At 41.2% G+C, this 25,654-nt stretch overlaps 1 protein-coding gene across 1 annotated transcript in view; it reads right to left on the bottom strand.

The window, feature by feature from the left end:
* Positions 1-204: 204 nt before the first annotated feature.
* LOC121878398 overlaps positions 205-25,654 on the bottom strand; it is a 40,827-nt gene continuing 15,377 nt past the window's right edge. Inside the window, exons 2-12 of the mRNA XM_042384610.1 lie at positions 24,074-24,298; positions 23,092-23,523; positions 22,180-22,638; positions 21,397-21,576; positions 20,284-20,461; positions 14,221-14,366; positions 13,405-13,670; positions 11,168-11,292; positions 4,742-4,929; positions 4,294-4,461; positions 205-3,595 (exon numbers count right to left, since the gene is read on the bottom strand). Of these exons, the coding sequence (XP_042240544.1) occupies positions 3,425-3,595; positions 4,294-4,461; positions 4,742-4,929; positions 11,168-11,292; positions 13,405-13,670; positions 14,221-14,366; positions 20,284-20,461; positions 21,397-21,576; positions 22,180-22,638; positions 23,092-23,523; positions 24,074-24,298 (2,538 nt within the window). The 3' untranslated portion in view covers positions 205-3,424. The remainder of the gene's footprint in view (positions 3,596-4,293; positions 4,462-4,741; positions 4,930-11,167; positions 11,293-13,404; positions 13,671-14,220; positions 14,367-20,283; positions 20,462-21,396; positions 21,577-22,179; positions 22,639-23,091; positions 23,524-24,073; positions 24,299-25,654) is intronic.

The raw sequence follows: 25,654 nt of genomic DNA, 5'->3' as shown, positions 1-25,654 counted from the left end.
TCAGAGTACTGTAATTGAAAACAGTAATGAAATGTAACCTTGCATGATATTTCCAACTCTGGTAAGTGAATCAGTTTATTGCCTGTTCCATCAGTTAATACATATTGTCAATAAAGAACATGGAACCACAGACCTATAGATTTTTTTACTAGTTAGGAGAGAATGATTTAAATCTTTACAACAGGCATGAAATAAAAGTACTGGTATGCTGAAAATTTTTGATGTTCTTTTAATTATTTACAGATCTACAATAACATTAATTAACTTTTTTGCCAGATGGCTGTCAGGATTGAATACTTTAAAGCTTATTACAGGCGATATTTTAACTACACAGTAATAAATAATACAGCAAAATGAAAATCTGTATTAATATAATGACATCATAAAATAAAAACTATTAATGAAGTTTGACTTGAATACTAATGAAGGATGAAACAAAGAATTAGTGATAGTAGTAAGTTAAAATAATTTGGCTTAGTACAGTACAGTATATATATTTTCATGATGAAGTGAAATTTTTTGGTTGTCTTCTATTTTTTCACTGGTTAAAATGATAAGATTTACTGTTATTAATTATAAAAGTGACAATTAATATTGCCTAGTTTAAGTGTACAGTAAATGATAAGTTGAGAGATTAATTATAGTACATGACAAATCAATGGCCTTATGAAAAAGTTTCATTTCCCAAGACAAGTACAATGCGAGGCTAGCCGAATGTACAGTCTGTCTGATTATATCTAATATCACAGATAAAGAAGAAGACTGGAACATAAGCAGATGGAAGGAATCACCTAAGTCAAGAGATTTATAAGAGTTTACAGAACTTAGAAATTTATAATTTTGTTAAATCATGGACTTGATGGGGTGCTTCTGTTTTCATAGCATACATTAAAGTAGAGATTTATGTCCCAGATCCTTTGTAAATAGATATTAAAATTCACTTATTAATATTTCAGTCAGAAGGCAATATATACAGGTTGTTTACAAAGTCCTTTGATGTTCGTGTTTCCAGATTTGACTGAGGAAATTACACATTCAGAGCATTTTTATGAACTGTATTGTACTCTTACCATTTTCTGCACATAATTTTCACCAAGTTTGCTTATATTTCTCGTAAACATGCAGGCAGAATTGTAAAAACTCATCACGGATCGCCATGATGAGTTCTTTACAATCCTGCCTGCAAGTTTTAGTCTCAGCAAACATGGTAAGGAATATAGTTATATGAAGAAAATAATGGAGGACATACCAGCATTTTGGATGAGTAACTACCTCAAAGGATTCTGTAAATACTCACACATACATACACACATAAAATTACTTTTAAATGCCCTGTATTATTCAGGTAAAGGGTCTATAACTACTATCTTAAACAGTCCGTGAATAAAACTGATTGTAAGATACATGGATTCTTTTGTCTCATCAACAGTTATTGCAAGACTGAGTCAACCTATATAATTTTTATACACACAATGTAATGGTTTACAATAAACACACTATGTTAGAATGAGCCTGCCATGTAAACATGTTAAGATTAAAAAAAAAAATGGCGCTGCAGTTTCCCATAGTGACCCTCTCCATTACCCTAATCAGGTTGCTGTAACACTTGTCATATTAGCACTGCATTCACCAGGTCACTGCTGCATTCACCAGGTCACCACTGCATTCATTAACTCACCACTGCATTCACCAGGTCACCACTGCACTCAAAAGGTCACAAATGTTCATATAGCACTGTTTGTCATTGACGTCACACAGTTGTGGGCAGATCTTCTGGGCGACCCCATGGTAGCGGTGCAGAGGACAAACAAAGCACTGTTTACCTGTTACCCTCGATAATAATTTCAAATAATCACTGCTACAATTATTATCTTTCTCATTAAAAGACATAGAACAAACTACACTAAAACAAAACAGCTGTCAGCATTTGAACTATATGCAGTACAGTATTTCTACTGTGATGTTTTGTCCTCTGTCCAACATTGCTACCATACTGTTGCCATGTCATCTCAAATTTATTTTAAGTAACATTGGCAAATGACAAACTGTGCTATTAAGTCATCACTAACTATACTCAAGTGACCATCACTAAGTCACCATTATCCAGTCACTGCTCAATGTACAAGAAAACACCACACTTACTGGTTCATTATTACATGCATCAAGTCACTTTACCCCATATTAACAATTACTGTACTGATTAACTTACAGATCACCAATACCCCCATCTGGTCATCACTACTCTAAACACATTATAATACTGCTGCACCTTTAAGTCATATCATAAGAAGTCCTCACCAGGTCACCAAAACACACTATGTCATAAATAACCTAATCAGTCCCTCATCCTAACACCAGTGACCTCCTCAAGATCCTCCACACATTCATCAAATTACCACTGTCCTCATTAGGTAAACAATGACCTCACCAAGTTTGTACTCAAACTGGTGTACCACTCCACATCACCAGTCCAGATCATTAGTACAGTATTATTTTATATAATTACTACCTCAAAGAAATATGATGTAACATAAGGGTCACATCATGTAGTCCAACTTTGAAAAAATAAAAATATTAACATTACTGTACTGTACTTAGTTATTGTACAAGCAATAGTTGTCTGCCTTTGGAGTTCTAGATCACCTAAATTAATTTTCAGCCAAGTACTGTCCCGTACTATCACTTCATAAACCACAAACTTGGGTTCTGAAGTCACTGTACAATTTCTGATCAAACAGGTAAGGTGACAAGAACTTAAGGAAACAGGATGCTTTTCTCTTACTGAAGCACTTTTGTGGTGTCATCCTGGCCCAACATGCCATTCGTGGGGACTGAATGACTGTTCTTACATAGCGAGTCATTTATGGGGCTAAGTAGCAAAAGTACTGTACTGTACAATATTATCTCTTCATAAATCACTTAGGTGTGGGACTGAGTGACTGTTTTTTTTCATGAATTACTTATAAGGGTAACTTTTATCTCATGAATTATATATGGGGGCTGGAACAAAAGAGGTTCTTTCTTAGTCAGTGTGTAGTAAAGTGCTGGTGAAAGGTGCCAGAGTTCTACCGTAAAAACACGTCACTAATTAGCACCCTAGGAGCTGGAGTTGTACCAACATAAATTGGTGTTACACAGGCTACTGGATACCGAGGTCTACGAGTGCTGTAAAATATCTAATGTTCTGAAGAAACAAACCAAATATTAAGTCTATATGTTAAAGGGAGATAAACCCCAAGCCTACGAATCCCAAGGGAAATCTCTATTCAGGGTATCATATGTATACAGCATACAATATATTGTATTTAAAATCTCCCACTAACATTGTGGTAGAGAAATATCTTTTAGGAACATCATCACCGGAAAAGGCGACAGTTTATGGTTATTAATGGTAGAGGACTTGATTTACTTGTCAAAGTCATTATCAATCTCTCACCCTGGTGCTAGACGAGGGAATATTATAAGCATTATAGGAGTCCGGTTCAGTGTCGCAAATGTCATACCACTTCTGGTGGATGAAGAATGGCCCCACCACGCTGTTGTTCCGCAGCAGGTCATGAGCGTTGAAGGTCACCATCTCCCAGAACATATGACCCTGGGAGCATAAATAAAATTGATTAAAAACACTATAAATGAAGGTCAGGAACAAATAGTAGAACAATATGGATGAACGATGACATGAAAAGAATTGAAGTCTGGCAGAGTGAGACTGGTAAGGGATAGGAGGTGCCTATAACTGCTTAACCTACCAGTAATAGTTAAGCATATCAGAAGAAAGTGTATGCCTAGGCACCAGACTGGTGCCTGCACTTCGGCACCTCAGCTACCCTGAGAGATTAGCGCCTGAAATTGCCTAGCTTATACTACAGACGAGCATAGGTGGACCTAATTGAGGTGTATAAACATCTCAAAGGGCACTACTCAGTCGAATGCCCTTACCTGGATCTGGCGGACGCAGGGTCACAGCTCAAGATTGAAGAAGCCGCAAGCTTAGAAAACTGTGAGGGGTAACTTTTTCGGAGTGAGAGTTGTGAACTCTTGGAACAATTTGCCAGAGAGTGTTGTGACAGCACCGAGTGTGAGCTCTTTCAAGACCAGACTTGGTTAGCACTGGAGCAGGTTCATATGCATTTAGGAGCCAGTGCATGCCCAGTACTTGCCAACAGTGCATAACAAGAGATGTGACTGATCGCCCAAGCAGCTAACGAACCGATCAGCGGTGGAGAGGATAAAAGTAAAAGTCTAAGTCTAGTTAAAAGAAAATACAATAAAAAAAAGGATATGATACTGTACCTTAAGGAAGAAGAGTGTTTGATCAGTATAGGAGTAGTAGACAGCATCTAGGTCACGTGGGAGAGGTCGGAAGTCCTGGGTAGCAGATGGAAACTCTTCCCTGATTCGTCGCGGGTACCCAGGCAGGCAACATCCAGTAGACCCTTTGCTCACATCGTATCCGTAAACCTGGCAGTGATAAAATTAAGAAGAAACTACAGTATATTAATGAACTAAAAAAATACATTTTGGAAACATCAAATTATTGTACAGGTACAGGTATTAATAAATGTGGGAAGCTTTAAATTAACTTGGTATAAAACAATAAACTTCCTTATTTTTATAAGAAAACTTTGGTCCATGAATGAAAAAATTAAACCTGTTTAACAACGCAAAAATTATAAGGTTTAGTTCACTTAACCATCTAATGCAATAATTAAAAGAAAATAATCAGATTAATTTCATTAACCTTCTTGCCCTTGAAGAAGTAGAGGTTCTCATCCCTCTTGTCGAAGTAGACAGTGTCTATGTCACTGGGTATGGTGCGTCCGAGTGGCCGCTTGGATGTTGGTGGCCCATGGAAGTCCTGGGCAATGTGGCGAGGGTAGCCAGGGGCAACACGTCCAGACACAGGGTCGAAAACGTAATAGGAGTCACCTGTGTGAAATCCATTTTTATGCAATAAATACCTGCATTTTTTATTTTTTTTTTATTTAAGGTTTTACCTCGGCTCCAGTCCTGCACTCATCCAATTCTTTTATTTTTGTTTTATTAGATTATGGAAAAAAAAAATGTATGTGTAAAGGAGTTTTTGCTTTTGTCGTTCATGATATAGCTGTAATTTATAGATATATAACGTAACAATTCGTATTTGATGGGCAGTATAGCCTATAGACAGCGGCAAATGCAGCAATAATATATTACTGTAATTTCAGCGAGACACGCAAGAGTTTGGTCTCTCACATGTACGTTATACACATTGCTTGTTGGTAGTCAGGTTATCTGGAAGTGTACCCAGGAACCTTCTTGTCTGGGTGCCATTTTTAACACCCAAGCCACTAGACCTCATCATAACAAATGAGGAGGGTATGGTGGCCAAACTGGAAAACCTTGCCCCAGTTGGCACCAGTCACCATATAGTGTTTTCATTCATATTTAACTGTTACCTACTTCAAGATAAGGCCAGGCCAAGGTGCAAATATTACAGGGGAAATTACAACGGGATGAGGGAAGAGATGAGGGGTATCCACTGGCCTGACTCATTAAGGCACAAGAACGCAGACACTACGCTGAATATCATAACTAGTAAAGTACCCATTTGATCGATAAATACATACCCAAGACCAAACCCAGTGCCTCTAGGAATACGAGGGGATCCCTACACATGAACCATGTGGCGGTCGACAAAGTTAAGAAGAAAACACAGAAATTCAAGACGTGGGTTGGGTCAAATGATGAGCAGGACAGGTGGATGTATGCAAGAGCCAGAAACCAAGCAAAGATAGAATGTAGAAGGGCTGAAAAGGAGGAGTTCCAGAGGCTGGTTGCAAGCGAGGTCAAGTGAAACCCAAAGGTATTTTACTGCTATGCAAAGTCGAAATTAAAAACGCGAGTAGGAGTATCAGACCTGAGGCTTGAAGATGGTAGTTACGCAGATTCTGACCAGGATAAAGCTGTGGCATTGAACAGCTTATTTTCCTCGGTGTTCACAAGAGAGGATGCGATTAACCTTCCTGCATTTGAGGACAGATGGTTCGACACAGCACTGACCCACATTGTGTTCACAGAAGAGGGTATTAGAAATAAACTGTCAAAGCTAAAGGTCCATAAGAGTCCCGGCCCTGACATGGTGCATCCTAGAGTGCTAAAAGAGTTGAGCAACGAGCTTGCCGAGCCCCTGAAGATCCTGTTTTGTAAATACCTGGGTGAACGAAAGGTCCCCAGTGAATGGAAAGTGGCTTATGTGAGTCCTATCTTCAAGAAGGGCGATAGTCACTCCACAAACAACTATAGACCGGTGAGCCTGACCAGCATAATATGTAAAGTACCTGAGAGTATTATCAGAGATGCCGCGATGGAACATCTACTACGAAACAACCTTGTAAAGGATTGCCAACACGATTTTATGCCGGGGCACTCCTGCTTAACACAATTACTCAAGGTATTGGATATTTGGACCCATATTCTGGAACGGGGTGGTAATATCAACAATATATACCCAGATGTTTGGACCCATATTCTGGAACGGGGTGGTAATATCAACAATATATACCCAGATTTTGCCAAGGCTTTCGACAGTGTACCCCACAAAAGGTTGAAAATCAAACTGGAAGGGTATGGAATTCGGGGAAATGTCCTAGCGTGGGTAGAAGACTTTCTACATAACTGCAAGCAGTGTGTGGTGATTAATGGCACAAAATCATCATCCGTTCATGTCACAAGCAGGGTACCACAGGGCAGTGTATTGGGCCCACTGTTGTTTGCTTGTTTCATAAATGACATGCCTGATGTTGTTCACTCCTCCATACAAATGTTTGCCGATGACGCCAAGGTATTTTGGGAAATCAAGAACCAAGCGGACTGTGAAGAGCTGCAGAAGGACCTCTGTGGGCTCCAAGAATGATTGAAGAAATGGGTGCTGAGATTCGATGTCACGAAGTGTAAGTGCATGCATCTGGGGCATACCAACGGTATGGAGGCGTATCATATGTCCAACGGGATGAAGAAACTGCACTATTTGAGACTTAATGTGAAAAGGACCTAGGTGTGTATGTTGACAATGAGCTGAAGTTCTCGGGCCATTGCGAGAAGAAGGTAAACAGGCAAATAAATTATTGGGTCTTATAAGAAGGTCGTTCGGATATCCAGACGGTCCGTCCCTCGTAATGATCTTCAAGAGTGAAGTGCTTCCCCATCTGGAGTATTGTCACCCCTACTGGTCCCCGAGATATGCTAGGGACTGTCAGTTGGTTGAAAATGTTCAAAGGAGGGCCACCAGACTGGTGCCTGCACTTCAGCACCTGAGCTACCCTGAGAGATTGGAGCGCCTGAACTTGCCTAGCTTATACTACAGACGGGCAAGGGGCGACCTAATTGAGGTGTATTAGCATCTCAAGGGGCACTACTCAGTCGAGTGTCCTTACTTGGAGCTGGTGGACGCTCTCCCCACAAGGGGTCACAGCTCAAGATTGAAGAAGCCGCAGGTGCAGAAAACTGTGAGGGCAAACTTTTTCGGAATGAGAGTTGTGAGCTCTTGGAATAATCTACAAGACTTGACCAACACTGGAGCAGGTTCAGGTACATTCAGGAGTCGGTGCATGCCCAGTACTTGCCAACAGTGCGTAACAGCGACGTGATCAATCGCCCAAGCGGCTAACGAGCCGATCAGTGGTGAAGATAAAAGTATAAGTGTCACTATCCATGAAAAGTTAAGCTCATGTAAACAGTTATACATTATGGTGTCACAGGAAGGTTGAGCATCTATTTATGTATAAAAATAGCTAGGACCGAACTAAATTGCAGTTCTTCCACCTGTTTTGGGGTATTATTGAGGTAAGGAATTATCTTTTATAGACTTTCTAAAGTTGTCGGTTAACCCTGGTCCACATTACTGCATTACCATTGAATTTTAAAGATTGCTTGAGAAAACAGAAGAAAACATGGGATTTGATCTAAGGATTATACTATATCATGAAGAATCATATCCTAGATTGAGAAGACTTGACCAACACTGGAGCGGGTTCAGGTACATTCAGGAGCCGGTGCATGCCCAGTATTTGCCAACAGTGCGTGACAGAGACGTGACCGATCGCCCGGGCGGCTAGCGAGCCGACCTTTTGGTGAAGAATATAAAGGAAAAGAGACGTGACCGATCGCCCAAGCGGCTAACAAGCCGATCAGTGGCGAAGAGGATAAAAATAAAAGTAAAAAAGTATATGCTGTTCACAACACGTGCGGAGATCTAGCTGAAATATCGTATGAAAATTTCTCGGGCTTTGAGAAATTAAGGAAGACGAGCCTGATTCAGTACCACTTCTTGCTGGCATTATTTTACTCTTAGACAACACGGGCATTATTTTTACTGGTATTTTTGCATTAGTGCACACAACTTTTCTTCCCCAAATCTATTATCATTTTCGAAAAGACGTCTAATTTTATGATAATTTTATTCTCTTACACTACCGTTGCAAACGTATAATAACGGAGATAGCGCATCCCAAATCTTTCTCTATTTTCTTCCATTAATCTTCTGCCATTATCGCCTACCCGACCTCCCACTGCACGTTTTTTTGAAAAACAAAAAAACGAACAAGCTATTAATTTTTTGGGATCTTCTGGTGTTCTCCCGACCTCAGTAAAGTGTCCTAAATGTAATAAGGAGTGTAAATATTGGCAAGACCAATCAGCGTCAGCAACCTGTACTAATCTCAGAATCCAACGACGTACTAGAACCAGGCCAATAAGGTAAGAAATAAGTGATTCCATGACATGGTGAAAGTTAGGTTAGGTCATGTTAGGTTAGGTTTATATGCCTGTTTTTTCTAGTGTTTTTTTGTGTATTTTGTATTCGCTTGGCCATAATTTTTGTCGGAAAACGCCCCACCCAAAACCCCCAATAACTAAAAAAACCAGGCAATTTCCGACGGAAATCAAGGTCAAAACCAACAAAACACAAATTATTTTACTTAGGACAACACGGGCATTATTTTTCTTTCGGACAACACAGGTATTATCTTACTTTCGGACAACACTGGAATCTTAGGAATTTTTATCTTTGCTATCAATAGCTTCAACAATTCTAAGACACCTTTCTTCTACAACGTTCCTTCGCAAACGACCGGGGGTGAGGGGGTAAGGAGGTTAGGTTTGGTCATTTGCGAGGGAAAAGTCACAGAAGCAAAATATCTAAGAATTGTCTACTCTATTGATTGCAAAGATAAAATTCCTCAGATTCCCGTGTTGTCCGAAAGTAAAAAATCACCTTGCTTCTTTTACCATAAGTGGAAGAAGATCTGACATTTACTTTTATCCTCTTCGCCACTGATCGGCTCGTTAGCCGCTTGGGCGGTCGGTCACGTCTCTTGTCAAGCTTGTGAGTGGGGGTCTGGGTTTATGAGAGTGTAGCTGCGCCCTAAGCTGTAGTTTGTAGATGGCCAACTCAGGAAGGGGTTTTCCTCATGGGAGGTGGGGAGAAAGGGCGTCATTAGGGGGAGGGGGGCACTCGCCCCCCAAAAAACCTGGCTTGACCCCCCCCCCCAAGACCTGGCTTACCCTTCCCAAGGGCTGTCTTGCTCTCCAAGGAAAATTTTTATTATATTCATTTTTCATAAAGACGAATTTGGATTTGTTGAGAACATCTTAATGGTATTTTTACTATGCATAATTAAACAAAATGATAAATATTCATCTATTTTCATCGTTCCTATTGCCTGTCATTTATACACTGAATAGCAGCAAGGAAGTAAGTCATATTGCTAACAGCCACGCGGTCCACACTGGGCAGATGTAAATTGAAAATATAAAACGTGTTGCACAGCACACCCGGCGGCACCACGGTAGCAGGATTTTGACCCCTACTCTTTGCATGTAATGGTGTCCCCCCCCGCCCCCCAGCAAAATCTGAAATGACGCCCCTGGAGGGGAGGGGGAGCATCGTCCCGGAGCCTCCTTTTGTACACATCTCTTGCCTGATCCGACCAGCAGCAGCCTTCGTCGAAAATGCATGCAAAAACTCCCTATCTTCGCAAATCAGGACGAATTATGAAAAAGTAAGTATATAATAAATAATTAAGTTGTAATGGAAAATATAAATTGTTTTTAAAACATATGTCAATTTCAGGCGTAAAGTTTTGAGGAGACTAAAATATAACGCTATGGCAAATAAAGCTGTTGTCTCACTTGTCCCTCTACAAATTCCCAGAAGGGGAGGACAAGGGGAAAGCTGGCACTAAGTAGTGAGGCAACAAAAACTGCTACGTTCAGGCCGTGAGGGTAAGTGATCTCGACACTTGTTTTTCCTGCCTGTCACAACCAATTGTCGGGATTTGCAGTCCAAAGCGAGAGCATGGCATTTATTTTTACGTTTTTCGGAGGTTGGCCACGTGAATACCCTTATAATGAGTATGTCCAAGCACCTTAAGGTGCAGCTGTGTATGTGTATCACGAAAGAGTTAAAGCCAGCGCGAACTAAACCCACCACAAATACGTTTGGCCCGTCATGTCAGAAAGAAATACGGCCGACACAACAGTTGCAGCGCCTGCTAGGACGTATGCATCAACTACTTAGTTAGCACTACACTTGTATTGCTTCCTAATGTTAAATATGATCATAATATTGTTAAACTGAGACGAGTATTTATAATATTATTTTCAAAGCAAACTTACACGCGTATGTGTGTTCAGGGTGCGAGTGTGTAACCAGAGTCCCTTTGTATATCTAACCGCGGGAGTGGTCGTCCTCTGGTTGTTTGTTATCCTTTTATCAATCAGTTTTCAGTAATTTCCGTTAATTTTTTGCCCATGATTCATTACACACTTGTATTAAATTATTTGCTATTGGAACCCCATGACCATTGCTTTCTTGCTTCCCCAGGAGGTGATGTATGTGTGTGTGTGTGTGTGGGAACGGTGGTAAACTGGTAAATGAGGTTTGCAGGAAGAGTAAACAAGCTGGGGTACCAGGACCTCCCTTTCTTACTACTTCTGCTCCTACTACAGTATTTGTATTACCGTTATTACTGCTATTATTACTCCCATCACCATTATTATTCATCCATGTTACATAGCTGGTCCTGATAAGCTTACAGTATTATAATGCAATATTTGTTTTTTTTATAATATCGCTCTTTGTCACTTAACAGGTATATCGCGACCCCTCACACGGACTGTCACCTACCTATGAAGAAGAGGTGGACATCCTTAGTGCGTGTCCAGACATGGGCGTAGCCGTCCAGGTTGTCGGGAAGGCCCTGCCACTCTGGCTGGATGTACAGTGGGTCCCCAAACCTTGTGCGGTTGTACCTGTAGTATAGTTGTTGTTATTATTGTAGAAGTAGTAATATAATCAGAGGCATCGGTCTTAGGAAAGGGGGTAACATTGTTGTTCACCTCCATTTGCTGCTGTTTTCATGTGAGAACTCCTGTGCACTTAAAAAAAATTTAGATTTTTTTTTACAATCATAATCTAAATATGAAGAACATTGTTGAAGTGTCGAGCGTAGAACGAGATGCCAAGGCCACTATTAAAATCCGCTCCCGAGTCCTGACACAGTAGAGTACTGTATAAATTCCGATTTTCGCCTGTTTTTCTCTGATTTTATTGTACTTTGATCACAGCTTTTGTTACTTTGTGCACCAATACATAGGGCATTGTGTGTTTAAGACGAAATAAAAGTGATTGAAAAGCAAGGATGGCTCATCATACACCGTCACACGGTCCATGCTCTTGTTCTTGTTTGTGTACAACTATATTTTTGAGCGGGAAAAACCTTTGAACTCAGGAATATTGGAATCGGTCGATGGCTTACGCACATAAATAGTTAATAGTTTTCATTTTATGTTACAGAATTCTTATACTTTTCCCCTACAAAAATTAGGAAACTACGAAAGTGAATGAATAACAGGAAGTTTACAGCCCAGAGGGAGGCTAAAGTTAGAAAGCTTCACCACTCACCAAAACTCACTGTTTAACAATAACCATGAACGTCTACTATAATGGGGAAGGAAATATATTCCTCCCACTGATGAATGACAATCGATACCCATGGTAGTAGGAGTAGTAGAAATAACAGTAGAAATAATAGTATTTGCAGTAGTAATAATGGTGGTAGCACTGACAGCAGCAGCAGTAGCAGCAGCACCTTTGAATTGAATTGAATTGAATTGAAACAGTTTATTTAGCCAGAAAAGCACAGATACAAAGTGGATAATAATAACAATATTAACATGGCTGAGCCAGTTGAGAACCTGAGCTCTCCTGTAGGCACCTGATATATACTATATACATTTATCTTGAGGAAGTGTTATGTAACATTTAGTATCATCTGGAATAGTACAATAGCATGGTGGTAAAAAGAACATCTCATTATGTTACCACGGTTATCACTTCAATATTTATTTATTTTATTTATTTATTATTTTTCATTTTTTATTTGTATTATAAGTATATATATAAATTACAGTGGAATTGAAACATATAAATATAATGGGGAAGCAGTACAACATGGGTTGTACAGTATTAAGGTTGAGCAAGAGGACAGAGCTGTCAGGATTATGTCTAATTGGCAAATATATTTATTTCAATGGTAATTTCTTATCTATTTACATGATAATTTCCGATAAAACGGTTTTGATGGTACAATAAAAGCAGGTACTGTGAATATAGTAGGTATTACAAAAAATATTAATACATAGACAATAGATATTTTTTAAGAGATGATTTAAAGGAAAAGAGCATAGTCTTTGCTCGGATGGGTGGGGTTAAGTTGTTCCACACCTTCACACCATGATATTTTATGGAGGTCTGGGACTGAGAGGAGCGCATGGGGGATGGTCTTAGTAGCTCTTGGTGCCTTAAGTTGTATCCCTTGGGCTAATGTTGTGTTGTATATATGTATATTGGGTTTATATATATTCTGTATTTGACTGTTTATATTTTTATCAGTTAATGCCCTGTGTATATGTGTATGCTGTGTTTATATAATCGCAAGGAAGTGGGCAGCGTGAGAATGCGTCTTGTGCGTGCATACGGGTGTTATGTTTGCTCATGTTGGTGTTATTAGATACTTCCGGCACCAGCATTAGGCGTCTGCATCTATTTTGTTAATGTGTATTAATGTGTGTGTGTTATATGTTTGTTGTTCTTGTTCATTATGTATTTATGTGTTTCGTATATCATAAGTTTATATATATATATATATATATATATATATATATATATATATATATATATATATATATATATATATATATATATATATATTGATTGGGAGGGAGGTGTATGAGGTATAATGGTTAGTGTATGTCATGTACTGTATGGTATTGACATTGTACGCCCGTCCATTCGTCCGTCCATCCATCCAGCCATCCATCCAGCCATCCATTCACCACCACATCTTCCTACACACCACCCACCTGTTCTCATACATCCAGTAGTGGTCCTTCCTGAAGAAGAAGGTGTTATAGGTGAGGGAGCCATCTGGACGCCACCTGAGCAGGTCGAAGGCGGTGTCAAAGGCCCCCATGCAGGCGCCGTGAACCTGTTGCACCAACTTGCGGTCCTCCCAGCCCAGCTCGAGACCTCGATTGGGAAGGACTTTTTCGTACACGGGATACATGATGGAGTAGTTTCTCACCACATGCTCCAGCCCCAGCACGTGCCCGATCTCGTGTACAGCCACCTGGTGCAGAGAGAGAGAGAGAGAGAGAGAGAGAGAGAGAGAGAGAGAGAGAGAGAGAGACCGTAGGATTAGCATATTATTATCGTATTATTGTATTTATTATATCCTGTTGCCGGGTATGTTTTTGAGGGGTAGTTCATAGCCTATGTCCGTGACTCGATTACACTTTTAGGTGAGGGTCGTACTCGTACCCCGAGGGGCCAGTATGGGGTGTTGACTGCACTCCTGCATATGACTCCCTGTACTTTATCCCCCGCCCCTACATTTTTTCTTTGAGCCAAATCTAAAAGTTAACACCGAGTTGCACACCCCTAGGGTCCCCTTAGCATACATGCATAGTTTCAGGTCTTTAGGTTTCATGGTCTTGTAGCTACAGCGTTGAGTGATTGACACACACACACACACACACACTCATTTTAATGTAGTTTATTCTTATTATTGTCTTATTATTATTATTATTATTATTATTATTATTATTATTATTATTATTATTATTATTATTATTATTATTATTATTATAACAGTAAGTAGTAAGGGGAAGCTGGGTCACCTTGATGAGATTGGTTCCGAGGTCAGAGTCGAGGGTGAAGTGTTCGTCGTCGTCCATGTGGATTTGGGTGTCTTGTTTTGGCCTCAGGGTGTGGCCCAGCTCTCCTCCCAGTCCGTCGAACTCCGTCACGCAACCCAGGTGACTCCCTGTAAAGGGGGGGGGGGAGGTGGTGTTAGTGCTTGGGTAGAGAGAGAGAGAGAGAGGTTCCATCTTCCTCATATACCCATAAAAAATATTCGTAACATCCCAAATGGGTCATCAATGTTCTACTCTTATTTATGAATTTTAGCTCGTGGTTCATGTTGTTTGTCTTCTCGCCGCTGAAGGGATAGTGACAGTTTTAAAATCAGTTGTGAACAAGTAGAAATTTTGAGATACAAAGCTTGGTTATGAAAAAAAATGCTTATGTTTCAAGTAGCTGACAGTTGACGAAGATTAGTAAGTTATTAAAATTGTCTCCACATTTAACCAATCGATTGAACGCGTTGGTTTTGTTGTCTGGCGGTCGTTTACGACTTTAGGTCACCCACCAGACTTCAAAACTCTCGGCGTAATACTAGTGTTTGTCTCCTTATCTGGCTCAACCAGAGTTGTTATTCGAACGTCAACACTGAGCAGCAACATCATTGGAACATCGGAGAAAAGATATATACCTCAGCATCCCTGGAGAAGAAATTGGCATCATGTCATTAGTACTACTGAGGAAGCTGCTGATCCACAAGACCGGTAAACAGCGAAGAGACTCGACAATGCAAGTTTTCTTCTAATATAGGCCGATTCCTTCAAAACTATTATATTTTTTGAATAGCTGTTGAACTGGTGTAGTGTGTATTTTGAGAGCGAGGAAGGGGAGAAGATAAGAAGAGGGAAGGAGAGGTGTTATCACCAATTATCGACTGTCTGAGGGTGTTTACGGAGAGAAATCTTACCCCTCCCTCCCTCCCTTCCTCCTTTTCTTAATCTATTTAGGTGGGCTAATGATCTGGGGGGATAGTAACCTAATGGGATAGTAACCTGATGGGATGGTAACCAGATGGGAAAGTGGACCTGATGGGATAGTAACCTGATGGAAAAGTGGACCTGATGGGATAGTAACCCGATGGGATAGTAACCTAATCGGATGGTTGCCTGATGGGATAGTAACCTAATGGGATGGTTGCCTGATGGGATAGTACCTGATGGGATAGTAACCTGATGGGAAAGTGGGACTAATGCGATAGTAACCTGATGGGAAAGTGGACCTGGTGGGAAAGTGGACCTGATGGGAAAGTGGACCTAATGGGATAGTGATTGATAAGGCAGCTACGTGACGTTCAGAAGGGACTAATTTATCACTTGGTGTTGGCCGCCCTCTCCCTCCCTCCCTATCATCCATCATGGCGGGCGACCCATTCCGCTAGCAGCCGTCATCTCTCGTGTTCCATTTCTTCGTCCTTTCTCTGTCTTTATTAGTCTTTTTTATATATTTTTCTTCATGCTTGCTTCAATAAACTCTATTAACTCAATCTATTCTAATTCTTTTTCTTATCTATCTTCCTCTCTCTCTCTCTCTCTCTCTCTCTCTCTCTCTCTCTCTCTCTCTCTCTCTCTTCTTTAATATATTTTTTGCATCGTATTTCTTCTGACCTTTTTGTTTTACGCGCCATCTATGTCAACATTATGTCGGTTTATTTTATGCTAATAACACTTGGACATACTTAGGGAGAGAGAGAGAGAGAGAGAGAATTGAAAATGCATGGAGTTTATTCGAAATAGGTGAATGCTGTCTTGGGACTTTATACTGGGAGTGAATTACATGTTAGCAGAAGGAAGTAAACTTAATACTCAAGGAATATAGATGGACTGATAGCTGATCACCTGAAGCTTAGGCACCCCAGCTTATTTCACGTGATGACTTACCAAAACCTACCTAAACGTAACTTAACGTAAGGTAACGTAACCAAACATAACGCTAACGTAACGTAACGTAACCTAACCTGACCTAACATTATCAAGTATAGCATTAGGGTGTTTAATTACCAGGTTAAATAAGCAGGTATCTAATCTTTAACTGAACCCTGAGTATTGTAACGGGAATCGTTAAGCCTACATTATTTACGGGTAAGAAGCCTAGATTCTGGATGCAAAGAAATGGACAAATTAGAAACGACAGAAATAGGATGAAGAAAATAATGACGACAGAAAGATGTGAAAGCGAAATCAATGGAGGGGCCAGGGAGCTGAACAAGGTGTGCTCATGGGCTTACTGAGAGAACGGGAAGTAGAATATTGCTAAAACGAGTATAAGTCGGAAGTGGACAGTAAGAAGGAGAAGGTAAGATAAAAAAAATAAGATGGAGGGAAAGGTGAAGTACACGTTAGGAAAAGGATGGACACTGTCATGGGTTGCATTAGGCTTACCCACGCAACCAACTCCAAAGTTTATTTTACCAGAGATAAGACGCCCGGCGAGGCATAACTGGGACATGTATTTTTCAATTAGTGTATGTTAGCCAGCCTTTAGGGGGGTGGGCAGTGGAACAGTGTTGTACTGTTCATCGCTTCACACCCAAAAACCTCATTTTAAGTAGTATCCCCTGAGCCATGGGTTAGTTAAGACGTCGTCTCCATCCTCTCCCTCCTGAAAGGGGGCGGGACACCACACCACACAGAGTCCACCGCCACTCCGTCCTGTGAACAGTCGTCGACACGAGACTAAGTGTGTTAACCTAGGCTGTTATCCCCGTGGAAATATCACGTGTGGAAGCCTGGTTGCGACAAAAGCAATCCAGGCTGGTCTATTGCACCTAATGGTTAATTCAAGTCACGCTTACCAGTTCTCGTTGCCGCGACAACCGTCTATAGTGACTGTCAGTGACGCGAGACTATGTGTGGTAACCCAAGAGTACTTTTTGTTGTTATGGCCGTGGAAAGAAGTTCTTGTGATGAAGCCTGGTTGTAACAAAAGCAATCCAGGCTGGCAGTAAATGCATCACTTGAAGAATTAAGGCTCTGTTAAGTCATACCCACAGTAGAGTAATCACATGTGTCCCCAAGTTGGAAATTCCCTGTTTTAGAAGATTAACTTTATTACAGAGTGAACGTGAGTGAATCATATATCCATGCAAATTGTAAATCATTGTATGGAAGCTTGACAAATAAATGTAAGTGCAATTATCTGCCCGTATCTGTGATCCTATCTTATTATTACTAAAGTTAATGACTGATTGGTAATGACAAAGTATAACCATAATCTCCTGTAAGTAATCAGTGTGAAGGTATCGAACTCTACGGTAAGAAATAAGAAATACGACATATTATTATCTTTATATAATATAATCCACTCTTATACCACCGACTCACCCAAAACCATGACAGACACCTAGTGATTTTCAGGGAGGGGGAGCATGTGCTGATGGTGCTGATGGGTGATTGTGACGTGAACGACGGGGGTAAACTAAATTTGGGCCTCGTGTTGTGGAAGTGGAGAAACATGGTGGAATAAAATTTACAGCAGTAAAAATGGGTGAATGAATGACAAAGAACGAAGAGAAATATGCTCACGTTTCTGGTGGTGGGTAAGGAGAGAGGAGGAGAGCATCAACTGGAGGTGAATTGCAACCATCCTGGCACTTTATGAATAAAAGGTCAAATGAGCAACTCCTGTTTTTGAAATTGAGTGTTATAGTTGTGCTTATTTTTTTACGCCGACGAGGGTTGTGTCTGGGACTTTTTGGTGCATGATTATTTGTCTGGATGTAAAGGGGATAAGAAATAAACGACTTGGGGTGTAGGTTAATCGTGGCTGCGTGACTGCGTCTGTACAACAGTAAATGATGTGGGTGGTCTGGCAGCGGTGTATATAATCAAGAAGAACGACATTAGTAAAAAGGCAGATCAGCTGAGTGTCGCATAACCACGGAAAACAACAGAAGGGGTTGGTCAGCTGGCTGCGATGTTCAGTCAGGAGACGCGACAACCATGAAAAAGGCCGGCCGGCTGACAGCGGTGTGAACCCAAGTGACAACAATAAAAGATGTGGATCGGCTAGCAGCTGTGCACGACAGAAAGAACAAACGACTACGTCAAGGAAACTGATCACGTTGTATAGGTTGTAGGAGGGAAAACTAAAACAAGTACACTGGAAGCGACGTATAAGGAAGTACGACAACTGCGGCACGTGCTGCTGGACGCTGAGGTGGTTCACAAGGCGTGAGGGAGGACGACAAGTCGACAAATGACTGTCAGCTGATTCATCTAACCTTGTGGGCACCCAGTTCATTTTTCTTGCTTCAGTAATATCTCTTAGCTCTGGCTAAATTGCTGTCAACCAGGACAGAGAGAAGAATGGATGCTGCGGGACAATATATTATATATATATATATAATATATATATATATATATATATATATATATATATATATATATATATATATATATATATATATATATATATATATATATATATATATATAACTTGTGGTTGAATAAGTGCGGCAAGGTACTTTAATATCAATCGCGATCCATATTAAAATGAATAGACTATGTAGTTATATCTTATATTATAGTTAGGTTCGATATATTCTTGGTTATCGATTCCTATCTTTTGTTATAAAATGTCAAGTTTTCCGAGTGGAGGATGGGCAAGTAGTGGCGGGGAGAAGCGACGGGGGCTGGTTGGCCAGTGGTGCACGATAAATTAGAAAATGGCACTTAAAACGTCCAGATAACTGACAGTTGACGGTAAGAGTCTATGTACCCAGTCCTCTGCTTCCCACCACCTCCTCTTGTCTCCTTTCTCTCGTACACTGACAAGCATGCAATTTAAGATGACAATTACAAGTCACCCAGAGCTAAATAAGCATAGTGTATCAAGTTCCAGCTCGTAATTTCTGAGCGGCAGCAATGCGCAATTTGTGTAAGGTGGTCTGCATCCTATTACAGTCAGGATGATGCATTGCACTTGGATAAACCAAATGGGTTGTAATCTTGTCGCTTGGGCATAATTTAAATGGTAGCCAAGCCGCCTTAGAAGCAATACTTAGTGGTTGATAACACAAGCTGGTGGTGACGCCGTTATCTCGACAACACCTTAACCCTCGTTAGTCTTCTCCGATTTTATTACGTCTCTTCCTTGTAGATGAAAATAAATTCTTTATAAACAGCGATGAGTTATAAAGTGAGTTTAATAAAAGCTTGAACTCTGTTTACCTATATTTCAAGCAAGAGGCATTTGAGTGCTTCATGTCTTATCATAAACCCTAGCGTGGTGGCAGAGATAAACACAAATGGCTTTCACCGGTCAGCGATTTTAACTGAGCAAGGTTGTGCAGTGCAGGAAGTCCCACTCATCATGACCCTGCTAACCTGGCGTCCTGGTTTTGACTTCATATTTACATATCCACCAGACCAGCGATAAAGGGCAATGTGTATACATGTATATCTGCACATAAGAGCCTCGATGCCATGTGTCAACATTTAATCATAGCCATAAACCTTTCCCGAACACAACATTGGATACTAATTTTATGGAGTTAATCCTTTTAAGTCTTCGTATTACATTTTTCCCGTAGTAAAGAAATATGAGAAAGTATCTGTTGAACCGTAACAAGCAAAGGTGTGTGACAATGCACAAACACAAATATCAAAGTTGAAGGTTTCTTTACTGGGTCATATTAGTGCAGCCTCGTCCGCACGCTGATCCATCACTCATTACCAACCTTCCTTCGTCAGCGACCGTATACACAGAGGTCGTAGGAAGGCCACATCCCCCTCCGCCCAGAAGCACGCAAGGACGTCAGGCAAGGCAACTGCGTTTCTCTGAATAACGTCATACATGTACAAGGTATACAGGGGGCCAGATATACCAAAGTTTTCATGGAATATAACGATCGCTGTATGAAAACCAGACTTATTACACGTTCTCACACACGACCTGACACATTCACTCAAGAAACTGAACTTAAAACACGTCGTTAAATATTTTCGTATTCACACAATATCTCGCGTTCATACTCGAGCCAACATACTCCCCTTCGGTTTCATTCACTCTCGGTCTTTTTATAGTAGAAAACATCGACTTACTTTTGCCGAAGCCAATGCTGATGTTAACGGCCTCACTGGAGGAGATCTTGTCCTCGAGGAAGACTGGTGGGATGACCTCCGACCACATCTTAAAGGCGAGCGCCAGCGATGCCCTCTGAGCTCCTACCCCCAGCTGAGAGCTATACCCAGACGTTACCAGGCGCCAGGTAATGAGGTCCTGTAGGTGCGACAGGTTGGGATACAGTTATTTGGGAGGTAAAGAGACCTTTACACAAGTCAGATATTGTTCCGGGCTTAAATGGGTGTTGGACTACCTGGGGGAATGTAGAGTTAATCACATATAGACTAAATATATATCATCCTGTCTTATCTGTTTCACTGTATTTAATCTCTTTCTTAATCATAAATCTCTCTATTTTATTTTCTATGATTCTATTAATTTACTTGTGTCTCACTCTTCCTCACGAATTAGAACCAAATTTGGTGTGGTAACCTAGGGCTGAGTCAGTGAAATTTGGGTATTGGCCGCCACAGAATTACAGGCTGTTGACAAAACCTTAACATACGCGTAAACTACTATAAAAATCATCCTGCGCTGTGACGTAACCACATACCAAGTCCCTGTAGTAAAATGACTTTACCACTCTGCAAGGCCTCATATTACTCGCTCAATATATTTTACTTCTGTTGCAAAGGAATAAGAAGAAATATTTCCGTTTTGTTTTTTCTTCAGAATCTGTCGAGTTGATTGTGTTACACCCGCGAGGAAGCCGGTTGAGAGTGACTATCTTAACTAATGTTTGCCCTTTATAATAAGATGTTAAACTCAGCCATTGGTGTTGATTAGTCTATATATGGTACGTGTGGTTCAGCAGTTATGTGAAGTACGAACTTGGTTGATTTTTTTGTGGGGATTTGACACTTGATGATCGCAACAGTAATAATCAAGATATCAGTTTATGTATCAGGTTTATTAGTGATTTGAAGTCACGAAATATGCGAGAGTTCGCCAAATAAATAGTGGAAATAAGAATAAAAAAGAGAAAAGAATTTTGACAATTGTTCGTGCGTCAATGCTGGAATAACTAAAAGTGAGAAAAGGGGGGAAAGGAAAGAAGAAGGCAAAGATGTCAATCATCCGACAAGCCTTACCATATTAAATGGTTTTCCTAAGTGAGAATTGATGGATCTCTTGCCTCGTGTGTGACCCTGCGCTTGGCCAGTTGTGTTGGTCAAGGTTTGTGTAAGGGCAGCAAAACGGACGTCCTCCTCCCCGGAGTGTATTCTGTCCATCAGGTCCTCCACCCACCTCCGCCGTCGTCTCAAGGCTTCCTGTGGGTGACACACCAAGACTATGTTACTATAGGGCGCCTTCTGCTATATAACTGCTGTTCGTGTGAGGCGTCATGCTATTGCTCCCACTAAGATTCTTGGTATTGTCTGGAGTGTGGCAACTTTTATAAATTGTTTTGAGCCATGCTTTTGTCCTCGGAAGTGTGTTTTGCAGTTTATAAACCTGGAACCTCATGACGTGCACACAGTATTTTCCCTTCTTCTTAAGTCACTGTCGTTGTGTCTTCAGCATTTCGACGAATTAAGAAAAATCATCACTGAACGCGCTGACATTGACTTAGACTAGAGAGAAAAAATATATTGTGTGCTCGTCAGGTGTTTGTTGATATGTAAACTGCACATTAAACACACGTCTCACGAAAAAAAAAAATTCAGGACAATATTCTGTGGTTGTGAGTTTAAACTGGGACATTAATCTACTTCTCGTTAAGAGTACTGTAGTGCCTTAGGATGGTCGTGGCTGCTGTTAGTGGTGTCTAACTTGTTATTCTTAATGCTACTGCGACAACACTTAGTACTACTACTGTTAGTGTGTTTAATGTTATGCGATTATCATTACTATTAATTATATTGTTTACGTACCGAGGGGTGAGGCTCTCCCTCCACATGTTGCTCTACTGGAGGATGGCGGGATCTAGTCGCTTCCCTCAGCTCCTCTGCCACTGCTCTCATCCGTTCCTGGTCTGACATAGTCTCCTTTGAGCTTTTTTCTGTGCCTGCTGAGATTCTCCCAGCTTTAGATGGCACATTAGGACCTCTAGAATCACTGGAATCAGGGAAAGTGAGCTGGATTACGTCGTTGTGATCGGTATTTTGTGTTGGTTCCACGGTCGTTTTCTGTTTATAAATTTCCGGGTCGGTACTTCGGCGTGGTCGACTCTGATGCCTGGCAAACCGCGGATGATTTAGTACTGGGCTTGGCTCTTCTGTCAAGCTGTTGGGCTCATCCATGAGTGTGTCGGGGTTCCCACAGCGAGGGCTGGAGAGGAGCTCCATCGTGTCGTGGTCCAGCGTGCCCCCAGCACCCACGTGGTACAGTGCCTTGAAAGACAGTGGTGAGGGCTCAAGTACCAGCTGATGATAATATGTAGTGACTGTGTGTGCACTCAGCACACATGTTTGTGCACACAAAGTCACGTATTTAACCACTCGCTAACACATACAGTACAAATAAAAACTTGTCGAATTAAGGCTTAGTTGTACACAATGAATGAAGTCACCAATCAAAACCTACTGAATTATCGTGACCGCCACTCCCAATACTTGTTTTCCCAAGCCCTGACTCACGGGTCCTACCGCCCGGCCCTCACATTATAACAGTTGATTATTAGGGTGACATAATAAAGCCACTCATCAATTTCATGGTTATAAAATTGCAGTAAACTATAGAGGATCGCTGTTATAATGAACAGTATTATACTCCGCGACTTGCCTTTGCCAAATTTAAAATTTAGCTTTGTTGGTCTAAGGTATTGTAACTTTAGCATTATTTACCTGAAATTTATGTACTGCTTGTTGTATCTGTGCGTCAGAGCAGACGGAGAGATAGTGGAGTTGGTTGGTATCGGGGTCCCATACGGCTACTGAGGGGCCCTCTTCCCCCTTCAATTCCTTTTGGGAGGCACTTGTTCGGGAGCTCCAGAGAGGAGACAGCAAGTCTTGGCGCACTGAGGGAATCTGTAGGTCCTCCTGTGGCAGTGTCTCCCACCTGTGCATTCTCTCCATACTGTGGTCACCACTGGTGTGGTATTCCGTTTGTTGAGGTAAGTTTCTTGTGTGTGGCGCCACCAGTCTGAAATCCAGAGGATCGTATTGTGGGGTGTTGGGTGACTGTTGACGCCGATACAGTAGAAGACGGTGCAGGCGCACGTTGTCTTCACTGCCAGGGGGCACACAATCCAAGTAGCCATACTTCTCCAGCAGTTCCTGAAGAAGGAAATAATTATCATAAGGATTAACATCCTTTTTAAGGACTCTTAAAAAGAATCGAAACCTTTAGAATTTATCAAAATTATATATCATAAAATTTCATTTCTCAGACAGAGAAAAAACTGAAATGATTATAATGTATTTAAATATGCGTCATGGTGTGTTAGTCTCGAACAACATGATTGCCTTAGTGTAAAAGTTCTCTATGCGTAAACACCAAGAAAACGGTGATGGTTTTTATGAAAGACAAGTAGCGAAACATTGAATACACTGGAAGATAATTAATGCAGGAGGTGTAAACACGACGAGCCCAAGACGAAAGTTAAAGAACACCTAAGTCTTGTAGCTACACAAATTTGAAGCTCGAGAAAATATTGGCGAACTTGAGACGAAAATTAAACAAACATAAAAATATTCATTACAAACTAAAGAAAAGTTAGAAAACTCAATATAAAGTGTAGTTGATATAATACATTACTGCTCTTCACCAACTAAGGTCTCTGTATTCTAGATTAATAATTACATTAGTCGTCAAGTGTTTACTTACCTCAGCATGTATCACCTCCTCCTGGGTGCCGGAGCTGTGTTGTGACCCGTCTTGTGGCTGGGTGTCGTATAGTAAGGGCGTGTACTTCGGCAGAGTGTCGTGTGGTAACGTGTCTTGAGGCAGTAGTACATCTTGTGGGGTCGTGTGTTGTGGTGGCGGTGGGGGTTCCCTGGCGCGGCCCATCACACCCACCACACAGTACCACATCACCAGTCCGAGGCGCATCTGAATATAATTGTCACAAATAGTAATTAATAGCCAACTGTTTATCCAAGTCAGGATTGAGGATGATCCCACAGTATGTCGATCTATCCTTGTAACTACCCAACATTTCTACTCATCTAACCTGTCTGTGTTAATCATTCTATGTATCGGTCTTGTCTGTCTTTATAAAACAATCCTCGAAGTGAGATAATCTTTATGTATGTTTACCGTGCGTACACTATGATGAGGGGAGTCGGGAGGCAGCAGGAATAACGAACTGAGTCAGGAAATAAAGGGATAGTTAGGAGACGTTGGTAGGCAGCAAGACTGCAAGGGAAAATATAAGACTTCAAGGCTGTAAGATGCCGAGGGACAACAAGAACAAAGCGATAAATAAGACGGAAAGGGGCCCCCGCTCACCATTCAGACAGTAAGGGGCCCCCGTTCACCATTCAGACAGTAAGGGGCCCCCGCTCACCATTCAGACGGTAAGGAGCCCCCGCTCACCATTCAGATGGTAAGTGGCCCCCGCTCACCATTCAGACGGTAAGGGCCGCTCACCATTCAGACAGTAAGGGGCCCCGCTCACCATTCAGACGGTAAGGAGCCCCCGCTCACCATTCAGATGGTAAGGGGCCCCCCGCGCACCATTCAGACGGTAAGGGCCGCTCACCATTCTGACGGTAAGGGGCCCCGCTCACCAGTCACATCGAGTTGGAGCATCATATGTAAACAAGCCTCACATCTGTCAGTGTCTGCATCGTGTTTACGTTGTGGTGGTGTTGGTGGCGCTGTACACACACACACACACAACAAATGATAAGGGCCTTGTCATAATGTGTGTTAACTACGCCTCATTACATACCACAACAACAACTACCAACCTACTCATTAGCACACACACACCCAGTTGTCACTCTGTATATCATTAAACGTATGGATTTTTAACGGAGGTATTGTACATATGTATAGCTCGTCAGGAGAGGATATAAGCGAAAATCTGTCTGTCTGTCTGTCTCTCAGGGTACATATTTCACATCAATGGGTAGGATCTCTCAGACAAACACGTTACCTCGTCAACTAACGCACTCAAATCACAGCAGGACACACTAACACACTCAGATCACAGCAGTACACACTAACACACTCAGATCACGGCATAAGCTTATAAGTGTGCTAATGTTATCATGGCATCATTGTTGTTTCGAAAATCGGAACCTCATTGGTGTATTCTTTGATGACATAGGTTTGTTCATGACCAATAGCGATCGCAAAAGCATCAGTTGGGTAGATAATGCGTTGATGTAGATTCGTGCTTAACCAATGGTGATCGTGGAAATCTAGTAAATAATGCATCGGTGAGATTGGTATAGTGCT

Source organism: Homarus americanus, unplaced genomic scaffold, assembly GCF_018991925.1.
Source record: "Homarus americanus isolate GMGI-L3 unplaced genomic scaffold, GMGI_Hamer_2.0 scaffold41027, whole genome shotgun sequence".
Classification (NCBI taxonomy): Eukaryota; Metazoa; Arthropoda; class Malacostraca; order Decapoda; family Nephropidae; genus Homarus; species Homarus americanus.
This window is presented reverse-complemented; position numbering and strand designations above follow the sequence as displayed.